This window comes from Panthera pardus, unplaced genomic scaffold (assembly GCF_024362965.1).
Source record: "Panthera pardus isolate Hobbes unplaced genomic scaffold, ASM2436296v1 HiC_scaffold_13, whole genome shotgun sequence".
In the NCBI taxonomy this organism is placed as follows: domain Eukaryota; kingdom Metazoa; phylum Chordata; class Mammalia; order Carnivora; family Felidae; genus Panthera; species Panthera pardus.
Genome location: NW_026526688.1, coordinates 79,596,715 through 79,622,247, shown reverse-complemented (window position 1 = coordinate 79,622,247; position 25,533 = coordinate 79,596,715). Strand labels below are relative to the sequence as shown.

General features: G+C 36.8%; 1 protein-coding gene across 3 annotated transcripts in view; it reads right to left on the bottom strand.

Annotated features, from left to right (window-relative positions):
* Nucleotides 1–25,533, bottom strand: part of PRMT9 (protein arginine methyltransferase 9) — a 37,258-nt gene that overhangs the window by 457 nt on the left and 11,268 nt on the right. For 2 of the 3 annotated variants that reach the window (XM_053901205.1, XM_053901206.1), the window contains exons 6-12: nt 23,131–23,237; nt 19,397–19,589; nt 17,055–17,238; nt 13,533–14,250; nt 10,799–10,855; nt 3,433–3,586; nt 228–350 (exon numbers count right to left, since the gene is read on the bottom strand). In XM_053901205.1, coding sequence (XP_053757180.1) covers nt 228–350; nt 3,433–3,586; nt 10,799–10,855; nt 13,533–14,250; nt 17,055–17,238; nt 19,397–19,589; nt 23,131–23,237 — 1,536 coding nt within the window. The remainder of the gene's footprint in view (nt 1–227; nt 351–3,432; nt 3,587–10,798; nt 10,856–13,532; nt 14,251–17,054; nt 17,239–19,396; nt 19,590–23,130; nt 23,238–25,533) is intronic. The other variant, XM_019421018.2, reaches the window with a different exon arrangement.

Genomic DNA, 25,533 nt, shown 5'->3' with positions numbered 1-25,533 from the left:
TTTTTAGTCAATTTTAGCTCCAAATTTTATAAAGATTTAATCATCCAATCCAAATATCAACCTATTTTATTCACTAGTATTTACCAAGCTCATTTTTGAATATTGTTTAGAAAAAAAACCTAACATTTAAATCTTCAAAGAAAGTGACTAATACTATTTTGTGTATATAAAGTATTACCTAGCTTAAGAAAATTCTGACTATGACAAGAATAATCATTTTGTATTACCTTTACTTCTCTGTCAGAGGTGTTCAGATATGGAGTCATTAAATCTAGTCTTAAGAGTTCCACTGGCTTGCTTAAAGGTATACAGGGCAATGAGGACAGATCCAAAAATACACGTATAGGTACCTAGAAAAAGTACAAATTTTTCACTTTTACTCAATTCTTTCTGTGGCCCAATGACCCTGAAGTGCTTACTTTGTACTTGCATCAGTATGATACAATGCTTTTTACACCTAATATCTCATTTAATTTAATTCCCATATCAACCTTAAGGCATAAGGACTTTCATGATTCCAGTTTTATAAGAAGGATGAACAAACCAAGGCTTAGGCAGGTTACATAATTTGTTATGGTTTCAATTATCTACGAATTCTTTTCTTAGATGAAAGCAGATTAAATTTTTACTTAAGCCAAATAGCTCCAAAAATTTTAAACACAGATGTGCTTATGTGTGAAAGATGAACTAATTAGCAAATAGTACAATATTATTGTACTGTTTGAGAAAATGCCAAATAATAGTGGATTTCATTGTAAAATAAAGTTTAATTCTAGAAAGCAATGTTTCCCAACTTCGGCTGCAAGTTAAAATCACCTAAAGAGCTTTTTAAAAGCCTCAACTGTTCAGGCCATACCTCAGATCAATCTGGAGTTGGGAGCCAAGTATCTATAGTTCTGAAAGTTCAGTCAAGGTTGAGAGCCACTGCTATAATGTGTTCCATCAATTTTAGCAGCAATAGAACCTTCCTACCAGTAACTTCAGCCTCTTCAATTTGAAGCAGAAAGGAAACTGTTGTTTTAAAAGTGCCCTCTTTCCTTTGAGTAAAATATTAGCAACTGTTCATGGTGAAACAATGGACACAGATATACCAACCTCTTCCTGGGCATCCTGAAGGCATGCAAGCTTCCCTCACCATAAAAACAGCAATTCCATGCCATTTCCAAGACTGATTATGCCCTTTACCCTCATTTGTATCAGTCACCAGAAGAAGCCCTAAATTCCTTTGTTACCTCTCATCACATGCACTCTACTCCTTCATAGCCTGTCCTCACTTCTGTTTCTCAACTAGCCCACTGGCCATCCCTGTCATCTGTGTTAATTCTTCTCACATTTCCCATCTAGAGTTCATCATTTCATGAGTTCTCTAGAGTTCAGTTCTTTCTATATACGCCCAAGGTGATTTCACTCAGACTTAGGGCTTTAAATATCATGTACCACATTTTATCTCTAGCCTGTATCTTTCTCTGAATTCTTATAAATGATCCTGCAAACACATAAATGCAACCTAATCCTCCTGCTATTTTCCCCAAATCAGTAGATGGTAACTATCCTTCCAGGTGCTCTCATTACCCACATCGAATCTATCACACAATGCACCTTCAAGTATGTCTACAATTGGAACTCTGCACCGTCTCCACACTGCTATGACTCACTCCTAAGTCACTACTACCTCTTACCTGGATTACTGCAATAATGCCTTTGCCTGCTCTCACAAGTGGCTTACTTCTAACCCCTTAACCATAGTAACCCTTTCAAAACAAGATACCTCATGTCACTCCTCCACGTGTTTTCCACCCTTTTCACAGTAAAAGTCTTCCTATGACCAAAACGGTCTACACGATCTGGTTCCTAATACTTTTCTGACTGCATCTTTCATCTGACTCACTCATGGTATCTTCCTGCTGTTTCTGAACACTCCAATCATGCTCTTGCCTCAGGCCATTGCATTTGTTGATCCTTTGACTTGTTTATGATTTGCTTCCTTATTTCTTCAGCTCCCTGCTTAACTACCACTTACCCATGAGTCCTTCCCTTAGTCATTACCTATATGAAACAGTATATATCACATACCCCCATTCCCTGTATTTCTTAACCTGCTTTATGTCCATAGCACTTCTAACCATCTATCATACTAATCTTTTTACTTGTTTATCTATTTCTTGTTTGCCAATTTGAGTGCTAGCTCCATGAATGCAGGAATTCATCTCTTATTTTCCTAGGCCAGTAAAAAAAAAACAGAAGAGAAGGGATATGAAAAGTATACAGACCATGAATACAAACTATTAAGGAAGGGAGGATATAAGACAGGAAGTACAGTGAAAAGATGGCAAGGTCAAAATATAATAGATTCTGATGGGACCAAAGAGTTGCTTGCTGATCAAGAGGGAATAAGCTAGAAAGAAAGGAGATGGTGGTATTTTTGAACCACACAAACAATTTAAACTTCTTCTTTTTTTTTAAGTTTATTTATTTTTTTAGTAATCTCTACACCCAATGTGGGGCTTGAACTCACAACCCCAAGATTATGAGTCACACACTCCTGCAACTGAGATAGCCAGGTGCCCCTAAACTTCTGTCTTCTGATAAGTGTATTCTCCTTATTAAACTCGCAAAAAATCTGAGATTAAACAAACTCTAAAACTTGTTAGCCAGCCCTGAAAAAAGCATTTTCTCAAGAAACTTATATTTGCTAAGTACTGTTCACATAAGATCTAACTGCATCTTCAAGGGTTTACTATGTATAGCCTTCAAATAAAAGTTTTAGATATCACTTCTTGAATTCTGTACCCAAATCCTACTTCCCAAAAATTCTGCTTTGGTTTACACATCAGTATCACATCAGTAGGTACCTCCTGCCTCTGTCTTCAACCCAAACTTCTTCCCTTAAACATTCTATCCACTCACACAATTTTAATCCGCAAATCTGTATTCTGCTAATACCTTTGCCAGCACTAGATCTTGACTCCTTGTTTCCCAAATAGCAACTAAACCCTTTGCCTTGCGCTCCAGTTTCCTAGGCTCCTATATTCTTACCCACAGCAGTCTAACTGTCTAGACACTAGCTGCTTACATCTATCACCTGCCAGCCTGAGGTTTCAATGTACTAAAGGGTTCAAGTTTGGAACACAGGTCTTTTTCTGACTGCTTCTGCTTTAGACAAGAAGCACCCTTTTTCATAAGACTAAACCTAGTACCCTATTTTCACTTAGTGGTTCAGAAGAATATCTATAGACTTTTGTCAATAGGAACAACAGAATTCCTTGGCGATTCTAATCCCTATGTTGATTTTCACTCATAAATTCCTTTGCTCTAGGAAACTGATTACCATCCTGATCCAGCTAAACACAGTGACTGTATTAAACTATGGAGAAAGATAAGGTAGATGGTGGGTAATAGCCACCTGATGGAACTTCTCTTCTAAACACTTACCTGAAACTGATTAATAAAGGGTGCTATATTCAATCCAAGAGTGCGTTCTGTTCCTTGAACAGCACTCTCTTCTACCAGTGTCTGTGATTCCACAAGCAACCCAAACATCAACACATATTGAGGAAAGATCTTGCCTCCAGATTGCAGCAAACACCTAGAGAAGGAAAAATGTTTTAAAAATCATCGTGATTCCCTGCATTTTATAAATACCAATAATTAATTCATAATGAATTGGTAAACTACAGATTGTACCTAATCTAATGGACTGTATGTTATTGGCTGGTTGTTCAGAGTGATAAACCACTGGAAATAATTTCCCAAAAAGTCAAAGTGGCCGCTGATCCATGAAAGAGAAAAACAACCAGTTGGCTTGATGGATGTAAGTCTTTAGATTCAGGAAGAGTAATCAATGGATGTTAAAACTAGTGGGTGAAAGTTTTATTTGGAAAAAGATATTTACATCGTCTCCAAGTATCGTCCCCACAAATGGCTTACTAGTTACAAAGGGAAAAACAGCAACTTACTATGGAAAAACCCAGTGAATACAACTTAAAACACACTGACCTAAATTAATATCAACAATCATGGGATAAAGCAATACTATATGCCTCCTAATGTGACAAAACTTCTGTGAGGAAAACTGAGGAAGACTGGGGAGAAAAAAAGGAATATAGGATATTACTGGGATAGGGAAATGTTTAATATAGACTATATGTTAAATAATAGTATCTTTATCAATGTTAAGTTTCCTGAATGTGATTTTATTGTGATATGTAGGGAAAAGCCTTTGTTCTAAGGAGATACACGCTAAATGTTAAACCGTGAAGGTTATAAAGACAAAAACAATAGTCTTATGTTCATTGTTACTATTCTTGCAATTTTTCTTAAGTTTGAAATTTTGAAATATTTCAAAATAAAAAGTTGATGGAAAACTTTATGATAAGTAAACAGACTGCTCTTGTAACAGCTCTCCCTAAAGATTAGGTCATTGGAAGCCAAGTCATAACTGGGTCATTTGATGAACATGGAATCAGCAAGGGAAGTTAGAGATGATTCCTAAGTATAATGCCATTAGACTGAGAAAAGTCATGATCTTAAACCAAGACAATCTCTCTTCAGTAAATAAATATAAGTACATCATCATTTACATTGTAGTAAGTCCTACATATTATAGATCAGCCTAAAAAAGGACTTCACAGTACTTTGCTCATTTTTGTTATTACTTTCCTATCAACTTCTAGTATTTTAGGTAAAGTCTAATAGAAATTAATCTCTATAATTAATAAAATTACACAGCTCTTAACAAAATTCCTGTCTATGTCTTTACCAAACCAGATAAAAATGTGTCTTCCTAAAAAACTGGAGAAATCTACCTGTTTTGCTCAAATGGATCAGGTTTATTCCTGATAATTCAATGGCACTAATTTTTCTGAAAAAATGATGAAGTTATCTCTAATTGTGATCCATTTAAATAGAGCCAGATCTAATCACTATTAAGATCACAATTTCTCAAATGACAGACCAGCCAGAGCTTTATGCTCTTGACTAAATTCCCTCCATCCCCAGTAACCACAAGAGGGTACTGTTCTATGAAATTTGCAAGCTGAAAAAGCACATACGGTTAGAAGTCAACCTTCTAACCATAAAAATCTATGGGGAAAAGGAAGGGAGGGCATTACATTAAATCATTTCAGAAAATTAGACTAAACAAAATATCAAAATTTTATCTTCTGAACCCTAAAAAGTCAGAACAGGCTGACTAGAGTACTAACAACTGTACTAGAGATAAATACTATACACAAAGGCAGTATATGATAATTATTTTAAAAGACCATGGTCATACTATTTTAATCTAAAATGTTATACAATGGGGCACCCGGGTGGCTCAGTTGGTTAAGCGTCCAACTTCGGCTCAGGTCATGATCTCACAGTTTGTGAGTTCGAGTCTCGCATCGGGCTCTGTGCTGACAGCTCTGAGCCTGGAGCCTACTTCAGATTCTGTGTCTCCCTCTCTCTCTACCTCTCTCTGCCTCTCTCTCTCTCTCTCTCTCTTTCTCTCAAAAGTAAATAAACATTAAAAAATTTTTAATATAAATAAATAAAATGTCACACAAATCCTTAACTCAATATTACTGTCACTAACAGGAATGCTCCTTAGTTATGTTTAGATAAAAGAGTAATTGCCTTGAAATTCTGCTTAGCTTTACTGACACTGTTTTGTTGTCACTTATACCACTGCAGCTGCCAGACTCCTCGATGGATCCTCTGCAAAGCCAAATAATACTTCTGAACCATCTGTGCCTTCAGCAGTGAGAAAATACGTTCCAACTCAAAAGTCTAACCATAAATGGCAAAAATTCTGAAGAAACTCTTCAGTTTCCTTGTGACCCAACACAAGATGTTTTTAAATGCGTTTTAAATTTAAAAAAAGAAAAGTACCAAGCTTTTAAACTTCTTCCTGTATTTTAATCTAGTATGACTGAGCAAAGTCTAAGAATGAAGATTTTAAAACAATGACTACAAAGAAAGGTAGCTAGAAACTAAATATTTGAGTCTGTGAAATGGCTCATTTTCCCTTGCCTTGTTTGGGGGTGCTCAGAGGAGTTCTAGTGAGACAGATGCCCTTATCCCAGATATAACTTCACCCTCTTTCACCAGTCATGAGACCTCCCCTCTGTTAAACACTGACCATTAATAACAGGAGGCCTGTGTGAGAAGTATCTGCATACCTCTGTCCCCAGAATCAAGATAAGCCCGCCCATTCAGGTAAGGAGATTGAACAATAGCTTGGGCTGAAGGAAAGAAGCACTGGTTCTTCACTGTTACTCAGGAGGTAGGGATTTGGAGGGGAGGGAACACTGGTTAAAACAATAATCATGGGCACTACTAGCATTTAGTGACCAGAGGTGCCAAACATCCTGCAATCCATAGGACAATCCTATATAAGAAAATTAAACCAAAACTGTCCCACCCAAACTTCCAATAGGACACCCGCCCCAACTAAGAAACACCAGGAAAAGGAGTTGGTAGCTTTATATGTTTCCCACTAATATAACTAATCATTCAGACAGAACACACTGCTCAATTGTTTTTATAACCAAACATGCTTTTTAAAAATCCTTTAAAGGTTACATTTAAATAAAATGTGACTGACTGAACGCTTTTCCACTAAAGATCAGGAACAAGAAAAGGACACCCACTTTCATTACTTCCATTCAATGTAGTCACTGTAAGTCCTAGGGGAAGCAATCAGGCAAGAAGAATAAAGGGCATCAAAGTTGGAAATGAAGAAGTAAAACTATCTCTGTGCATAAACAACATTATCATATATGTAAAAGCCTCTGAAGATTCCACATAAAAATATTACAACTAATTAATTCAGCAAAGTTGCAGGACATAAAACCAATACACACAAATTAGTGGTATTTTTGCAATTAATATGAACAACCCAAAAAGGAAATTTAGGAAACAATTTCACTTTCTATAGCGTCAAAGTAATAAAGTACTTAGGAATAAACTTAACGAAGCAGGTGGAAAAGACTTGTAAACTGAAAACTACAAACATTGCTGGAAGAAATTAAAGAAGACACAAATAAATCAAAAGATATCCCACATTCACAGACTAGAAGAAAATACTGTTGCTACCCAAAGTGAGCTATACAGATTTAATGCAGTCCCTTTCAAATCCCAACAGCATTTTTTACCAAAATAGAAAACCCCATCCTAAAATTATATGGAATTTCAAGGGATCCAGAATAGCCAAAACAATCTTGAAAAAGAACAAAGTTGGAAGTTTTATACTTCCTGATTTCAAAAGTTACTACAAAGTACAGGGAAAATGACCATATAAATAAAATGGTAGAAAAGGAAGCCTCAGATTCACCTCTTCCCACAGAGACACTTACTTACCCAAAACGGCACAGACTAGGGGCACTTGGGTGGCTCAGTCAGTTAAGCATCTGACTCTTGATTTCAGCTCAGGTCACGATCCCACAACTTCTGAGTTCAAGCCCCACCTTGGGCTCTACATTGGCAGTGTGGAGCCTGCTTGAGATTCTCTGTCTCCCTTTCTCTCTGCCCCTCCCCCACCTGAGCTCTCTGTCTCTCTCAGAAATAAACATGAAAAAAAAAAAAAACCTAAAAAACACACAGACTAAACTGTTTCTGTGAGATACCTAGAAACTAGTTAAGAGGTTCCTGTACTCCAAGCCAGTACACGGCCAGAAAGAACTATATGGAAGATGATAGGAAAGTGTATCGCATTTACTTGCCAGCTACATTTAGTCCCCAGCTACAGCACAGTACAATCAAGAGACAACCCCCAATTCCCAGCTTCTTGTTGGGGAGAGAAACAGAAGAATGGAACGTACATCCAACACTATGACTTTTGGGAGTGCTGCCCAAGGAACTGGTTTCTGTCTCACATGAAATCTAAGTGACAAAAAATGGGCGCCAGGCTGGGGCCCTCTGGTAGATTACAAAGGCGATGACTTGGCTTAAAGACCAGAGAGTCTGCAGTTCCACAGACAGTCATCAGGGTGAGCTCTGGTACTATGACTTGCTATAGCACCAAGGGAGCTGCAGTACTTCAGACCGATACTAGGGGAGCTCCTGAGGAGAAACCAGCAAGACTTCAACTAGCTGACACACAAAAGCCCCAAAGAAGCTACAAGCCCAGAAAAGGCTTGCGAGGTCTTCAGAATCTCTAGTCAGGCTGAATGGTAAAGGTCCTCCCTGTACAAAGCCTCCCTGTACAAAAACTGAGAGAGATGAGGCATTCTTCTAAAAGCTCAAGTCCTAACAAAAGTTAACGTGGCATACAAATACGGAAACATGGCATAATCAAAGGACGTTAAATATCCAGAAATTGACCCTAATGAAACAGATAAAAGAATTAAAATTAACTATCATTAGGATGCTCAAATAAATGAAATGCAGAAAATGATGCATAAATAAATAGAGAATATCAACAAAGACATAGAAACTATAAAAAAGAACCAAACAAATTGTGAGCTGAAAAATAACTGAATTGAACATTTTACTAGTGGGATTCAACAGAGACTTGACCAGACATAATGATCAAATTCGAAAACAGACAAATGAGACTACATCAAACTTAAAAAATTCTGCACATCAAAGGCCTAAAGGACACAATCAACAGAGTGAAAAGGCAACCTATGAAATGAGAGAAAATATCAGTAAATCATGTATCTCATAAGGGGTTAACATCCAGGATATATAACAAACTCCTATAACTCAACTACAGCAAAAATCCGATTAAAAAATGGGCAATGGACTTCAATAGGCAGTTCTTGAAAGAAGATATAAAAATGACCAACAACAATATGCAAAAATGCTCAATATCACTAATCACGAGAAATGCAAATCAAACCATAAAACATGAGCCTACACCCATTAGGATGTCTACTATCAAAAGAACAGAAAATAAACAAATGTTGGTAAAGATGTGGAGAAACTGGAATCCTTGTGCACTGCTGATAGAAATGTAAAATGGTACAGCCATTATAAAAAAGATTCTGGAGATTCCTCAAAAAATTAAAAATAGAATTACCATATGACTCAGTTAATTGCACCTCTGGATATATATCAAAAGAACTGAAAGCAGGGGCGCCTGGGTGGTTCAGCTGGTTGAGCATCAGACTCTGGATTTCGGCTCAGGTCATGATCTCATGGTTTGTGAGTTCAAGCCCGGCATCCCTGCTTGGGATTCTCTCTCTCTCCCCCTCTCTCTGTCCCTCCCCTACTTGCACTCTTCCTCTCTCTCTCAAAAATAAATAAATAAACTTAAAAAAAAATCAACTGAAAGCAGAATCTCAGAGATTATTCACAGTAGCTAAAAGGTAGAATAACTCAAGTGTCCATCAATAGATGAATGGCTAATGGCATATTTATATAGTGGAATATTATGCAGTTTAAAAAAGAAGGAAATCCTGTTACATGTTACAACATGGGTGAACCTCAAGGACATTATGGTAAGTGAAATACATCAGTCACATAAGACAAATACCATATGATTCCACATATGAAGTATCTAAAGTACTCAAAATAATACAAAATAGACATAGAAATTGGAAAGGTGGTTGCCAAGGGCTTGGGGGGTGAGGGGAATTAGTGTTTTGTGGTTATAAAGTTTCAGTTTTGCAAGATGAAAAAGTTCTAGAGACCTATTGGTTACAATGTGAAAATACCTTAGTACTACTTAGCTGTATACTTAAAAATGGTTTAGATGATAAATTGAATGTTTCCCACATAAAAAAAGAATTAGTTACTTAAAAACAAACTTATTATGAAGCTACAGTAATCAAACCAGGATGGTACTGGCATAAAGGGAGACATGTAGATCAATGAAACAGAATTCAAGAGTTCAGAAATAAACCTTGACATATACGGTGAAATGATTTTTGCCAAGGGTATCAAGAGCATTCGATGTGGAAAAGACAGTCTTTTCTATTAACAGTGTTTGGAAAACTGGATATCCACACTCATAGGAGTGAAGCTGCGCCCTAACTATATACCATATACAAAAATTAAGTCAAAATGGATCAAAGACCTAAATGTAAGACCTAAAACTATAAACACTCTTAGAGAAAACATGAGAGAATAGTTTTAGGCCACAGAATCTGACAATAATTTCCTGGATATCAAACCAAAAGCACAGGCAACAAATTTAAAAAAAAAAAAAAAAAGTGGACTGTATAAAAATTTAAATTTCTGCACATCAAAAGACACTTTCAGGGCACCTCAGTTAAGCATCTGACTTCAGCTCAGGTCATGATCTTGTGATTTGTGGGTTCCAGCCCCACTTCAAGCTCTGTGCTGACAGCATGGAGCCTGGAGTCGCTTCAGATTCTGTCTCCCTCTCTCTCTCTGCCCCTCCCCGCTCCTCTCAAAAATAAACATTAAAAAAACAAAAAGATACTTTCAATAAAGTAAAAAGGCAACCAACCCACAGAATTGGAGAAAATATTTGTAAATTATCTGATAAGGAATTAATATCCAAATACATAGAGAATTCCTAAAAATAAAAAAAAAAAAGTCTGACTCAAAAATTGGCAAAGAACTTGAAAAGACATTTTTCCAAAGAAGATATAAAGATAGCCAATAAGCACTTATTTTAAAAAGCTCAACAACACTAATAGGGAAATGCAAATCAAAACATTAAGACATCATCTCCCACCCAGTAGGAGAGCTACTACAAAAAAAAAAAACAAAAAAAAAAAAAAAAACAAAATAACAAGTGCTGGTGAGGATTTAAACCCTGTGTACTGCTGATGGGAATATAAAATTGTACATCAAGTGTGGAAAGCAGTATAGCAGCTGCTCAAAAAATTAAAACTAGAATTACCATATGATCCAGCAATTCCACTTCTGGGTATATACCCAAAAGAATTTCAAGCAGGGTCTGAAAGATATTTGCATTCTCATGTTCATTATTATTGTTATTCACAATAGCTAAAAGGTGGAAGTAACCCAAGTGTCCATCAATGAATGAATGAATAAGCAAAATGTGATATATACATACAATGCAATATGATTCAGCCTTAAAAAAAAAGAAGTTCAGGGGCGCCTGGGTGGCTCAGTCGGTTGAGCGTCCAACTTGGGCTCAGGTCATGATCTCACAGTTTGTGAGTTCGAGCCCCACGTCAGGCTCTGTGCTGACAGCTTGGAGCCTGGAGCCTGCTTCAGATTCTGTGTCTCCCCCTCTCTGTCCCTCCCCTGCTCATGCTCTGCCTCTGTCTCTCAGTAATAAATAAACATTAAAAAATTTAAAAATAAATAAATAAATAAAATTTAAAAAAAAGAAGTTCTGACACATGCTACAACATGGATGAACCTGGAGGACATTATTCCAAGTGAAATAAAGACAGTAACAAAAATATATAGTATGGTTCCAGTCATATGAGGTAGTCAAACTCATAGAAGCAGAGACTAGAATCATGATTGTTAGCTGCTGGGGAGTGGATGGAATGGGGAGTTATTGTTTAATGTGCAGAAGGTTTCATTTTACAAGATGAAAAGAGTTATGGGGATAATTGAAGGTGATGATGGTTGCACAACATTATGAAAATATTTAATACCACCAAACTGTACATTTAAAGATAGTTAAGATGGTAAATTTTATGTTATGTGCATTTTACCACAATAAAAAAAATTTGAAAAAGAATTAAAACTGAAGATAAAATAAACCATTAGGTAAAGTGTCTTTCTAAATAAGTCAAACTTCATTTGTGTTAAAAATTCATAGAGCTGAAATTCCTTCCAAGGTGGCTAATGCAATATCCCTCATTTTACAGATGAGGAAAACTGAGGATGAGAGTCTGTATTATGTGATTGATAGAAAATTTCACTACTTCAGGAATTCATTAACAAATGTGAGACTAGCTCTGAACCCTTTAAGCACCACATTCTGGGCGCCTCGGTGGCTCAGTCGGTTAAGCGGCCGACTTTGGCTCAGGTCATGATCTCACGGTCCGTGAGTTTGAGCCCCGCGTCGGGCTCTGTGCTGACAGCTCAGAGCCCGGAGCCTGTTTCAGATTCTGTGTCTCCCTCTCTCTGACCCTCCCCCATTCATGCTCTGTCTCTCGCTGTCTCAAAAATAAATAAACGTTAAAAAAAAAAAAAAAAGTTGGTTAAGCACCACGTTCTAAACTCTATTGAGTATATCTGATTAAAATTTTATGTGCATGTATGTATGTATTTGTGTCAAATCTCTGTATCCCCATAATTTGTGATATGTACAAAACTGTTTTGAAGAAAAAAAAAGTGGTGATTTTTATTTGTTACTCCATAAGAAGAGCTTGGCTAACAAAAGAAAATGTATATAGAACCTAAAATATAATTACCCATAGAATCACTTTTTCCTGGTTTTGTCAAATGTTTTTTTCTTCAATAGATAATCTGCCTTTGCTATTGCAATCTGGTCTGTATTCCCTGCTTTTCCTATACTACAAAACAACCCATATATACACCACAAAATCCAAAATCTGTAACATTCATTTTACTCAAACTTGGATCCCCAAACGTTAAATATTGCCATCTTTTCAGATCTGAGCAGCATGACCAAAGGTCTTTGAAGCTTAGCCAAATTTGCTTTCAGTATTAAATATTAGGGTCAAGTTTGCCTCCAGCAACAACACTGAAGGGAAAATCTCTTAGGGAGATAACTGTACTATAAAATAAAGATTTTAAGACCTAAGAGGACTGGGATTGTTCATCAGAAGCACTCTGCTCAGGGCACCTAGGTGGCTCAGTTGGATGAGCATCTGATTCTTGATACCTGCTCAGGTCATGATCTCACTGTTTGTGAGATTGAGCCCCGAGTCAGGTTCTGTGTTGACAGTGTGAAGCCTGCTCGGGATTCCCTCTCCCTCTTTCTCTGCCTCTCCCCCACTTGTGCACATACACACTCTCTCAAAATAAACATTTAAAAAAAAAATTTTTTTAAAGAAGCACCCTGCTCTCCCAACATATCATCAACTGTGTACTATATATCTCTTAAAGATACGTCTTATTAAGATGTGATTTGAGGGGCGCCTGGGTGGCTCAGTCGGTTAAGTGTCCGACTTCAGCTCAGGTCACGATCTCGCGGTCCGTGGGTTTGAGCCCCGCGTCAGGCTCTGGGCTGATGGCTCAGAGCCTGGAGCCTGCTTCCGATTCTGTGTCTCCCTCTCTCTCTGCCCCTCCCCCATTCATGCTCTGTCTCTCTCTGTCTCAAAAATAAATAAAACCTTAAAAAAAAAATGTTTTTTTAAAAAAGATGTGATTTGATTTTTCCCTATTTACCCTGAATGTCTTATCCGTTCTTATAGATCTCTGCTTAATTCTCTATATCATACATAGACAGTCCAATCTCAAAGCAGGCTCTCTTCTTCACACCTACAGAGCAGGGATTCCTTTAGACCAAAAACAACGAGTAATGACATGCACACAAAGAGAAAGGCATAAAGTCACATGTCCTGAAAAGCAATGCTTAGAACATACTATGATCATAACTCATCTGCACAGTTATGCCATTGAAGAACTAAACCAATTTATATCAATTTAAGCTCAAAATACAAAAGTTGCATTTTGTGTTTTACCTGGATATTGCAGCTTTTTCCATTATTTCCTGCTGAATGAGCCCAGATGGCTCAATGACATCCAGTATAATTATACTCCACAACTTGTCTGATTTTGGCCTTTGCAACACAGCAGATTCATCTTCCACATGTCTCAGCCAAAACTCAAGTGTTTCTTTAGGAAAGTGATTGGCTTCAGATATGAGGTCCAGAGTTATACGATGTTGGTCTTTCTCCACAGAACTGTAAGGTTTAACCTGCCCAAGTGTGCCAGCAATTATGGGCAGAATGGAGAAGCCTTCGGAAACATCTAACACATAGAATGGTTCAGGGATGCTCTCTTCTGAATTACTCTGTCCACTTCCACAGCTCATCTCGTTATTCTGGCAGTGAGTATCCATGGCCTGACACAGTTTCTCTGGAGTCAAGGAAGACAACACTTTTCTCATTGCCATTTTAAAGCTTTCATGATAGAGGTTGTTATTAAGCAAAGCAATTTCTGTGGATTCCAATATACATGTCTGCTCCATAGCATCTGGTTTGCTGGTCTGAAGGTTAGCCAGGGCACTACAGAGTTCAGCTTCACTTCCTAAGGAGAACAAGTCTTTATCCTTGCAAAAATCTTTTCCAACATCCATTTCATGTTCTGAACTGAAAACACTGATATTCTGGATTCTTAAGTAACAATCTTGACAAGACACTTCCATCATCACCTGGTCCCCAGATTTTATCCAGTAGTCTCCATAAAACAGTAAGAAAGAAAGAAAAATTGTAATTAATATATTTATAAGTCTAAGAATCATACAAATACTTCCACCCTCCCCTCATTTTGAAATCACTACAGGAAAGATTACATCTATTGATTTAATAGAATTAAGTGAATCAATTTATTCATGTCCTACAAAAAAACTAGGAAAAATCCCTACAGCTTTACTTAGTGAAAAACTTAAGTTTGAAGATTCAATTAACTAATGGCATAATAGATTCAAGAGCTCCATTACTGGACCCCAACTATTAGTTTTATAGTGCCTTTACTGCAATCACTAGGTATCATGTCCCCATATTATGGAGTGGGGAAAGGGGTACAGGAGACTCCGAATCCTCTTCAGTAGTGAAGCGAATAACAAAGATAAATAAAAGTCAGGGATCAATACCAAATCTCACTTTAGCTTAAAGGAGCATTCTTTTCTCTAACAGCAATTTCCAAAAAGAACAAGGCAGCATTCAATAGAACCTTGTCAGTAATATTTCTGTTTATATTTAAACGTTCTTTCATGTTTAGGAATTTGATAATATAAGGAAGGACTAAGTCCTACAATAAAGAGTGTATCATGGTCTTATCCATGAACTTTCAAACTTGGTAAAACTTTAAAATGTGCATGTATAATCACAATTTCTTCTTATCAGCATTTAGATATGGTTGAAAATACAAATTATTCTTTTGTTTACACATTTAAAATGTCCTTTCCCTAAGAAGGATTAAAATTTTTAAATCCCATCTAAGTTACTATAAGAAAGTTAGAATAAACAAAATAACAAATGAAAAGATGTGCAACATCACTAATCATCAGGGAAATGCAAATCAAAACCACAGTGAGATATAACCTCACACCTGTCGGAATGGCTGAAAAAAAAAACACAAGAAACAAGTGTTGGCAAAGATGTGCACTGTGGGTGGGAATACTGTGGAAAATAGCATGGAGGTTCCTCAATAAATTAAAAATGTAATTACCCCTGCTGGGTATTTATTCAAAGAACACGAAAGCACTAATTCAAAGGGATACACACACCCCTATGTTTATAGCAGCATTATTTACAATAGTCAAGGTATGGAAGCAGCCCAAGAGAACACTGATAGATAAATGGATAAAGAAATGTGGTATAGAAGAGAGGTGGGCTGGGGGATGGGTTAAATAGGTGATGGGGATTAAGGAATACACTTGGTATGATGAGCACCAGGTGATGTATGGAGGTATTGAATAAGTTTAAATAAAAACTTAGAAAAAAAAGATGTGATATATACATACAATAGAATATTACTCAGCCATAAAAAGGAATGAAATCTTGCCATTTGCAGCAATATAAATGGATCTACAGAGTATAATGCTTAAGAAATAAGTCAGTCAGAGACAAATACCACATGATTTCATTCATACGTGGAATTTAAAAAACAAACAAACAAAGAAAAAAAAAGAGACAAACTAAAAACAGACTCTTAACTATAGTGAACAAACTTATGGTTACCAGAGGAGAGGGAGGTGGATGGATGGGTGAAATAGGAGGTGAGAATTAAGAATATATTTATGATGGGGTGCCTGGATGGCTCGGTGCATTGAGCATCTGACTCTTGATCTTGGCTCAGGTCATGAACTTATGGTTTCTAAGATCATGCCCTCCATCAGGCTCTGCACTAACATCATGGAGCCTGCTTGGGATTCCCTCTCCCTCTCTCTCCTCCCCTCCCCTACTCACATGCATGCACATGCATACATAATCTCTCTCAAAATAAATAAGCATTAAAAAAAGAGTATATTTATGATGAGCTTGAATAAAGAATTGCTGAATTATCACATTGATGATCTGAAACTAATGTAACACGATATGTTAATTATACTGGAATTATAGTTTTAAAAATAAAACAAATAAAGAAAAAATGCCACTTACTGAGTGCCAGTTGCTATGATAGGCATTTTACATCCATTATCACTGATAATCCCTACAACAATCCTACCAAGTAGGCAGCAGCATCCCATTTTTATACATCACATAATAACAGCTCTGAGACATAACCAGCAAGGCTAGCCAGAGAGTCAGTAGCAGTGCTAAGACTTGAATCCCAAATCTACCTGACTGATTCCAAAAACACCATACTAGCCGCAACACTATACTCATCCCATGACTTAATGGTCTTGCCAAATTAAATCCTTGACTAGGAGACTAAACAGAAATAGAAACTTACTACCTCCCAGTTTAAAACAGGTATAATTTTTCTATGCAATACAACTTACGTGAACTACACTAAAACCCATCAAATTGCTGGCAAAAAAATTTCTACAGAAAAATATCCTTAACATAGAACTTCTCTAAGGAAGTCCATGAATTTATGAGCCCTCTAAAACTGTAAAATGTTGTTTATATGTGTGTGTATGCATTTCTACGACTCGTGGCTCCACAAATGCCATCAGATTCTAAAAGCAGGAAGCACTCCTGCACTAGTACTTTTCTACCATGTTCTATAAAAAATGGACTAGCATTCTATTATCTGCTGATAACCAGAGTAATCAGAGCTGAAGAAATTTAACGATAGACATTTTTGAATGGTATGCAGCAATTATGTTTTATTCTCTTTTCTTAACTATATATATTAACTATTTAAAACTACTTTTTAAAAAAGAAAGTTCTGAAAAACTTAACCAATCTCCCTCAACTGGAAACTTCATATTCAAAGTAAATTTTCTTACACTGATTGAAATGCTTAGAAGATTAAAGCAACAAGACTAAACAAACACACCAACAAACAAACAAAAATTAGACAAGATATACCTGCAAGGTCATGGACGGGGTAGACAGCCTGTTCCCAACATGTTTCCTCACTAGGACTTGTGGATAAACTGTGTTCATCATCAAGCTGGAGTACAAACCAAACCACAATAGCATCTAGTATGCCTTCTTTAATCACAGGAATACCAATTTTACCAGATTTTTTAGTTGCAAGACTTTTTAATTCCTGACAAAAATGTAAAAGGAATGAAAGCAGTTTATATATGCAATATATACATGTCCTACTATTACATCTCTTTCTATTTCTGTAAGTTCTCAGATCTGCCCAGCATCACTGGGGGAATCAGTATCTTGACACACCTATAGCCATTTAAGGCATACTAAATGAGAAGCTCCAATCTACCACAGTGGAAAACTGTGGAACTATTAAAAACAATGAGGCAGAGTGAGTGGGTGGCTCAGTCAGTTGAGCATATGACTTTAGCTCAGGTCATGATCTCACAGTTCGCAAGTTAGAGCTCTGCGTAGGGCTCTGTGCTGCCAGCACAGAGTCCGCTTTGGATCCTTGTCCCCCTCTGTCTCTGTCCCTCCCCCGCTGTGCACAAGCGTGTGCACGCTTTTTCTCTCCCTCAAAAATAAACATTAAAAATAAAATGAGGCACATACATAATACTGATGTAGAGACAAATCCAGGATATACTGTTGAACGAAGGAAGTGAATAGCAAAGAAATAGGGATTGTTTTTGAAAACATGAGCACATGAGAGTGTGTGTGTGTGTGTGTGTGTGTGTGTAGAAACACAGAAAAGCAAGTCTCAAAAGATATACTTCAAATTGGTGATCTGAGAAAGTAGGACCTAGATTTAAAAAAAGGAAGGGGTGCCTGGGTTGCTCAGTTGGTTAAGTGTCACACTCCTGATTTTGGACGCTCAGCCTGGAGCTCTGAGCTGCTTGGGATTCTCTTTCTCTGTCCCTCCCCCAGCAGCATGCATGTGTGTACTCTCTCTCAAAACTAAATAAATAAAGCTTAAAAAATAATAAAATAAATTAAAAAGGACGACATATACTTTTTCTTCTATTCTTCTGTATTACTTGAAAGTGTTAAAACAAGCAGATGTTACTTGAAATTTAACTGTGGCAAAGAAAAATTAATGTAAACTGTGGCAAAGAAAAATTAACGTAAGAAAATCTCAAAATAAGGACAGCTTTGGGGTATTTAGCAACTATAATCATGTTGATCCCTACTGTACAGTTGTATCAGAAAAGAAATGCTCTTGAAGCTCAGCCTCAGTAATCAATGTCAAAGTGTTAATGTAGCTCCAAACCACCTCAAGAAAAATCTAGTAACAATTAATAGGGGATTAAATTATATTAAATGCATTAAATTATAAAGATCTTAGGCTAAAATGACCTTCACAAAGTGTTCTGTGCTCACGCGGGTTTCATCTAATCTGACTTAAAGACCTTCAGAGAAGGACTCGATGTGACATTTTTTCATTTCCTTAGGCACTTCCTTTGTGTAGCACAGCCTCCCACCACCTACCAATACACACACACAGACACTTAGGGCCATCAACTTGTCCTGGTTTGCTCAAGACTGTTCTAGTTTTGTTTTTTTTTTAATTTTTCTTAATGTTTATTTATTTTTGAGAGAGAGACAGAGTGAGACACAGCACGAGCAGGGGAGGGGCAGAGAGAGAGGGAGGCACAGAATCCGAAGCAGGCTCCAGGCTCTGAGCTGTCAGCACAGAGCACGAAGTGGGGCCCGAACCCAGGGACTGCGAGATTATGACCCGAACCGAAGTCGGACCCTCAACCAACTGAGCCACCCAGGTGCCCCAAGACTGTTCTAGTTTTAAAAATGAAAGTCCTGCGCCTTGGGAATCTCTCATTTTTGGGCAAACTGATATGGGTGCTCGCCCTAATACACATACAATCTAGAGATCTGGATTACTGTTCATTTCAAGGAATACTGTTAACTTAAAACGACAGTACAACATTGAGAAAAGTCAGAAAGCTCTAGGTTATAACTCTTGCATTCACACCTGCATAATCTGAGGAAAATGAATGTAAACAAAAGTTCTCTCATCTGTACAGCCCAAGGATAAGTATAACTATATTGCAACACTGTTGTAAAAGCAATCTAAGAACACATGTGAAAGCACCTGGCACATTATACATTCCCAACAAACTTTAGGGATTTTCTTCCTATGTATTTAAAGTAAATAATTTCAGGAGAAACTACTGGCTACCATTTAATCATTTTCCTTACATATAGTAAACAGAATCCCATGCAAACTCATAAAATAAGACTGTTCTATGTAGTACTTTAAACAATGCATGAAATTTAATGCTCAAAATTGTAACTTTTTTTTTTTTTTTTACCTGAAGATTGTTGAAATCTACTGTCATAATTTCAAAGCACTCTGTCAAAGCCAAATATCCCCCAGGAACTCGACTCATCTTTTCAGTTGTATATGGTTCCACTGTCTCTTCAGTATCCACAGAAGAACAAGCTGGACTCTGAAATTTCACATTTGTTGGTAAACAGATCCCAGCAACATCCTTAGTACACACCCTGGTAAGAGGGAAAATGAGAAGCGGAAGGGAGAAAGATGGGGTGGGTTTTTTTGTTTTTTTGTTTTTAGAATTGAGTCGAGAAAAAATAAACAAAAATGACACAAAAACTTTATTGGCAAAGATTTCTTAAACACAATACATACACAATCACTAACTATAAAGGAAAACAAATGAAAAATAGATCTACATTACAATTAAGAACTCTGTTCATCAAAAAATACTCAGCTTTAAGAAAGTAAAAAGGCACATTGAGTAGAAGCAATTTATAATACACCTATTCAACAAAGGGCTCCTATCCAAAATATATTTTTAAATTTCTACAAATAAAAGAAAAACAAAAACGGGCAAAAGACTTAAACAGACAGTTCACAAAAGAGCATATCTAAATGGCCAAAAAGCATACAAAAAGTTGCTCAGTCTCACTAGTCACCAGGGAAATGAAGTTAACATACTGCACAACCACCAGAATGGGGAAAAGGGAAATGTCAGTACCAGGTGTTGGTGAAGACACACTAGGATCTACACTAGAAGTCTAATACACTATTGGTAGGGGTTTAAAATTAGTAAGACCACTTTGGAAGACTTTTCTTAGTACCTACTCAAGCTGAACATACCCATTCTGGATTCATTCTTAATATAGGAACCTGAAGGTATGTGGCTTTTCTACTTCTGGGAATACAGCCAACAGAAATTCATGTATACAATCACCAAAAGACTGTCCAAGAATGTTTATAATTGTACTACTTCTAATAATCAAAGAACTGGATATAATGTAAATATCCATCAACAGTAAAATGGGCAAATGTCTTGGTATATTTGTACAGTGGCATACCGTACATCAATGAGAATGAACAAGCTACACACCAGTGGATATGGATACTGAAAAAAGGCCAGGCACAAAAAAACCATTCTATATGACCCCACTTGTACAAAATTCAAAACAAGCAAAATAATCTATGATGTCAGAAGTCAGGATAGCAGCTATGGTGTCAGAAGTCAGGATGGCGGGTTTCTACCTAGGGACTTTGTGGGGTGGTGGTAAGGTTCTGACCATTGATCTGAGCATTAGTTACACAAGTGCATCAACTTCATGAAAATTCATCACACCATAAATTTATGGTTTATGCACTTGCTATAACAATGTTCTGATGTCAATAAAAGTCTACACTGAAAAGAACACTTCATGAGCATTTAGCAGCACAATTTTATGAAAAAGAAGGACTCCAGAGGAGCCCAGTGGCTCACTTGGTTAAGCATCCAACTCTTGATTTCAGCTCAGGTCAAGGTCGTGAGATTGAGCCCTGCATCAGGCTCTGAGCTGAGCATGGGGCCTGCTTGAGTTTCTCTCTCTCCCTTTCTCCTCCCCCTCTACCTCTCCCCTGCCTGCACAGGCTCACTCTTGCTCTTTCTCTCTCTCAAAAAAACAAAAACGAAACTCCGATCTTCTCTCATCTCAGAGGTATTCATTTATTGGTCTATCTGCCCTTACAGGGTTGAGGTTGAGTTGTGTACTTCCAGAAATTATTTTATTATACTCTCAAAAGATGAATGAAACTATTAATGGTTTTAATAACTCAGAAGTGCTACAGAAACAAAAAGGATATGACAACTTACTTTTAATTTCTTATAAAATACATGAATATAAATTTATCAAAACTCATGATCACATGGTTGATGGGTCCAAGCCCTGCGTCAGGCTGTCAGGCTCTGAGCTTATAGCACAGAGCCGGATTGGATTCTCTCTCCCTCTCTCTCTCTCTCTCTCTGCTCCCCCCTGCTCAGGTGTGTGTGTGTGCGCTCTCTCTCTCTCTCTCTCTCGCTCCCTCTTTCTCTCCCTCTCTCTCTCTCTCTCAAAATAAATAAATAAACTTAAAAACAAAACAAACCATACCACAGGGTGCCTGGGTGGCTCAATCAGTTAAGCATCTAACTCGTGATTTTGGCTCAGGTCATGATCTAACGCTCATTTATTCCTGGTGGGGGTGGGCGGGGGAGGCAGGGAGGGGCAGAGAGAGAGGGAAGAGAGAATCCCAAGCTGGCTTGGCATTGTCAGTGCAGAGCCCAATGTGGGGCTTGATCTCACAAACCGTGAGACCATGAGCCGAGCCGAAATCAAGAGCTGGATGCTTAACCAATTGAACCACCCAAGCATCCCAATAAGAAATTGGTTTTAAAAAATCATGCAGCATATCTACTAACATGAAGAGGCTCACAAAGAAAAAGCATATATATTTATTGATATTTTTAAAACAAAATTAAATTTATACACACATACACATTTACTTACAGAGCTGACATTCAACCAGGCACACTAATTCAGCCTATCTGCTAGTTAAGGCCACTGTTTGGCTGATGCTCTATGCCCTACCAACCACTAAACATTTTTACTTATCACCCCGTAACATGCATAGAGAATAAGGACGAATATACAATAAAGATGAACAGTAGTTATCTAATGGTGAGGAGTTTAGGATAATTTTTATTTTCTTCTTTTACTCATCACTATTTCTTAAAATAATTATATGTTATGTTTACTACTATTAAGTTATAGGAAGGGGACCTCTTTAAAAAGTCCTAATAAAATAAGAATCAGTATTTTAGCAAGATAAAATATTTTTTAATGCTCAAGAAAAAAAATAACCAAGAGGCTTCTATGACTAAAAATATTTAATATCACATTTTCACTTGTGTCATATTTGATAAGTAAATCTTAGAATTTCCAGAGCAGAAACTTCCTAAAATTTCATTCTACATAACCACAACACATTATAATATCAATAAAGTTATTAAGAAGAGGGAAATAGGAGAAATAAATTAAAATAAATTATTTTCACACTGGAAACTTTTATTTCACTTTCATCTGAAATCAGTCTGAACTTAATATTTTTCTATATGAATCTATCACACATCAAAAAGATACCTAATTTGGGGTGCATGGGTGGCTCAGCTTGGGATTCTCTCTCTCCCTCTCTTTCTCTGCCCCTCCCCTGTTCACACACTTGCATGCTTTCTCTCTCTCTCCCTCTCTCTAAATATAAACAAACTTAAAAAAAAAAGGATACTAAGTTGTATCAAAATTAATTTTCCACTAAAAAATCTAAAGCTGGTTTTAATTCTTTCTTTAAAAGAAAGAAAGGGGAGCTGGTGGCTCAGTGGGTTGAGTGCCTGACTCTTGATTTCAGCTCAGATCATAATCCCAGGGTCATGGGATTATGGGCCCTGTGTTAACCTCAATTTGACTCGTGCTCCATCCTGTGAGTGAAGCCTACTTGGAATTCTCTCTTTCTCTCTCTCCCTCTGACCTTCCCACATTCACACACTCTCTCTCAAATTAAAAAAAATAATAATTTTAAAAAATTTTTAAATAAATAAAAGAAAAAGGCAAAAAGGGAATTAAGACTGGAATAAACATCATGAATTTAAAGGTCACAAAACTACAAATTCTCATCCAAATAAATATTCCCTAAATAACCTTTCAAGGACAGTCTACTCCTTAAAATTACTGTTTTCTAATATTTACTACTTAAATAATCACTTACCTATGATGTCTTCTTATTTCTGCACATTCTACTGCCATTCCATATAGAACAGCACTTGCTGGTATAACTTTCCCATACTTTTCACAATTACCATTTTCACCTCTGGTCTAAAAATATAACAATAAAAATTATATTCAGTTATATGTATGCAAAAATATGTGTGCATGATTATGAGAAAGAAAATTAATTTTTAAAAAACCTTAAAAGCAATGGGTAAGGATAAACAAGTTAAGGAACTTTTTCTTTAAAAAGCTTCTTTTGGGGTGCCTGGATGATTCAGTTGGTTGAGCATCCAACTCCTGATTTCGACTCAGGTCATGATCCCAGGGTCTTGGGATTCTCTTAAGACTCTCTCTCTCTCCCTCTGCCCCTCTTATGCATGCCCTCACTTACACACTCTCTCTCTAAAAAAAAGTAAGTTTCTTTTGTGGGGCACCTGGCTAGCTCACTCAGTCAGTACAGCATGTGAATCTTGATCTCAAGAGTTGTGAGTTCAAGCCCCATGTTAGGTACAGAAGATTGCTTAAAAATGAAATCTTTTTAAAGACTGTAATTAAAAGTTTCTTTTGTTAACTAGACTCATGGTGATCATTTCATAATATATACCAGTTTTGAATCATTAATTCTACACCTGAAATTAATGTAATGTTATATGTCAATCACATCTAAATAAAGAAGTTTGTGTAAGTATATACACATACAGTGTGTGTTTATATATCATGTATGTGTGTATATATATGTACACATACATTGGAATATTAGCCATAAAAGAGAATGAAATCTTGCCATTAGCAACAACATGGATGGGTCTAGAGGATATAATGCTAAGTGAAATAAGTCAGAGAAATACCATATGATTTCACTCATATGTGGAATTTAAAAAACAAAAGAACAAAAAAGAGACAAAAAACACCCTTAAATACGAAAAATAAACTGGTGGTTGCCAGAGGATAAATGGGGGGGGGGGGGGGGGGGATGGGTGAAACAGGTGAAGGAGATTAAGACTACACTTATTATGATGAGTGCTGAATAATGTATAGAATTGCTGAATCATTATATTGTACACCTGAAACTAATATAACACTATGTATGTTAATTATATTTGAATAAAAACACAGTATTTAAAAAAATCAAAAACAATGAATGGGATCCCATGTTAACACTAACTTTATTTTTTTTAAGCTTATTTTACTTTCATTGCTATATGTATGTGTGTGTATACATTAATTTTTTTCATCAGTACAAATAGGAAAAGGAGGGTAGCTAGGAAGTCTGTATACAGCAACAAACTGTTGGGTATGGCTAACAGAGAAGCCAAAATCACTAATTTTTTTTTAAATCATTATTACCTAGTTGAAAAACAACCTCTCTTCTTTTTAAACTTTAATTAGGTATTTTAAATTCAAATCATTTTCTGTAAATAGTAAATTCTTGTTAAAAGCCTTTCATTCACATTACCTATTACAAAAACCAAATCGACAATTTGTGGGCCACATTAGAGGATTTCACTGCAAAACATAAGTTGGCAATTTTAAGAGTTGGTCCTGTCCAATCAATTGGTACGTAAAACATATACAAAGCCAGTTACCAATATCCCTTTTGATAATTTGCCAAACTCCAATCAGTGAGGGCTGTGAGACTGAAAGCACTTCCCTTTCTCAACCCTACTCAAGAATTCCACAATGCCGGTCCACAATGTAAGCTTAATTACCATGAATTCCTTCCTGGAGTGTTTTTGCCTGAATACCCCATTTGGGTACACAAGCGTACGTTATATGATTAAATGTGGTTTTTGCATGGATTTCTTTCCACCTACAAAGTATACACCTTGACAGGATGTATAGTAAAACCTTGGATTGCATATAAATTGTTCTGTGAATGTTCCACAAGATGAGCAAACATTTTTAATAAATTTTAACCTGATAAATGAGCAATGTCTTGTAACACAAGTAGTACATGACACCGAACATCACATGATCACAACTAAGCCAATGGTTCTTCTTGCTCTCTCTCTCTCTCTCTGCAGGTTATGGGTGATCGTCTCCCATGCTCAGATGCTCCATCTCAGGCCGCAGTGTTTGGCAGAAATCAGTAATTTTTCAGAACGTTGGAAGGTGTCCACAACTGGCACTAGTGTATTTTTTGTCACTTTATAAAGCACCTATGGATAGTCCTTCGCTTTTCCACACAAGAGTAAGCTTAGGAATGCTTTCCTTCATTCTAGGTCAAGATGCCTACAGATATAGACCCTTTCCTCTGTTGCCTTATTGCCAGTTACATTAAATACAGTATACGACAAGAATTTATTGATACTGTAGTCAACATCTGTATGAGCATATACAATGGCTCCCATGCAGAAAAAGATTCCACTGAGCCAATAGATAGCAGTGATACCATTACTGA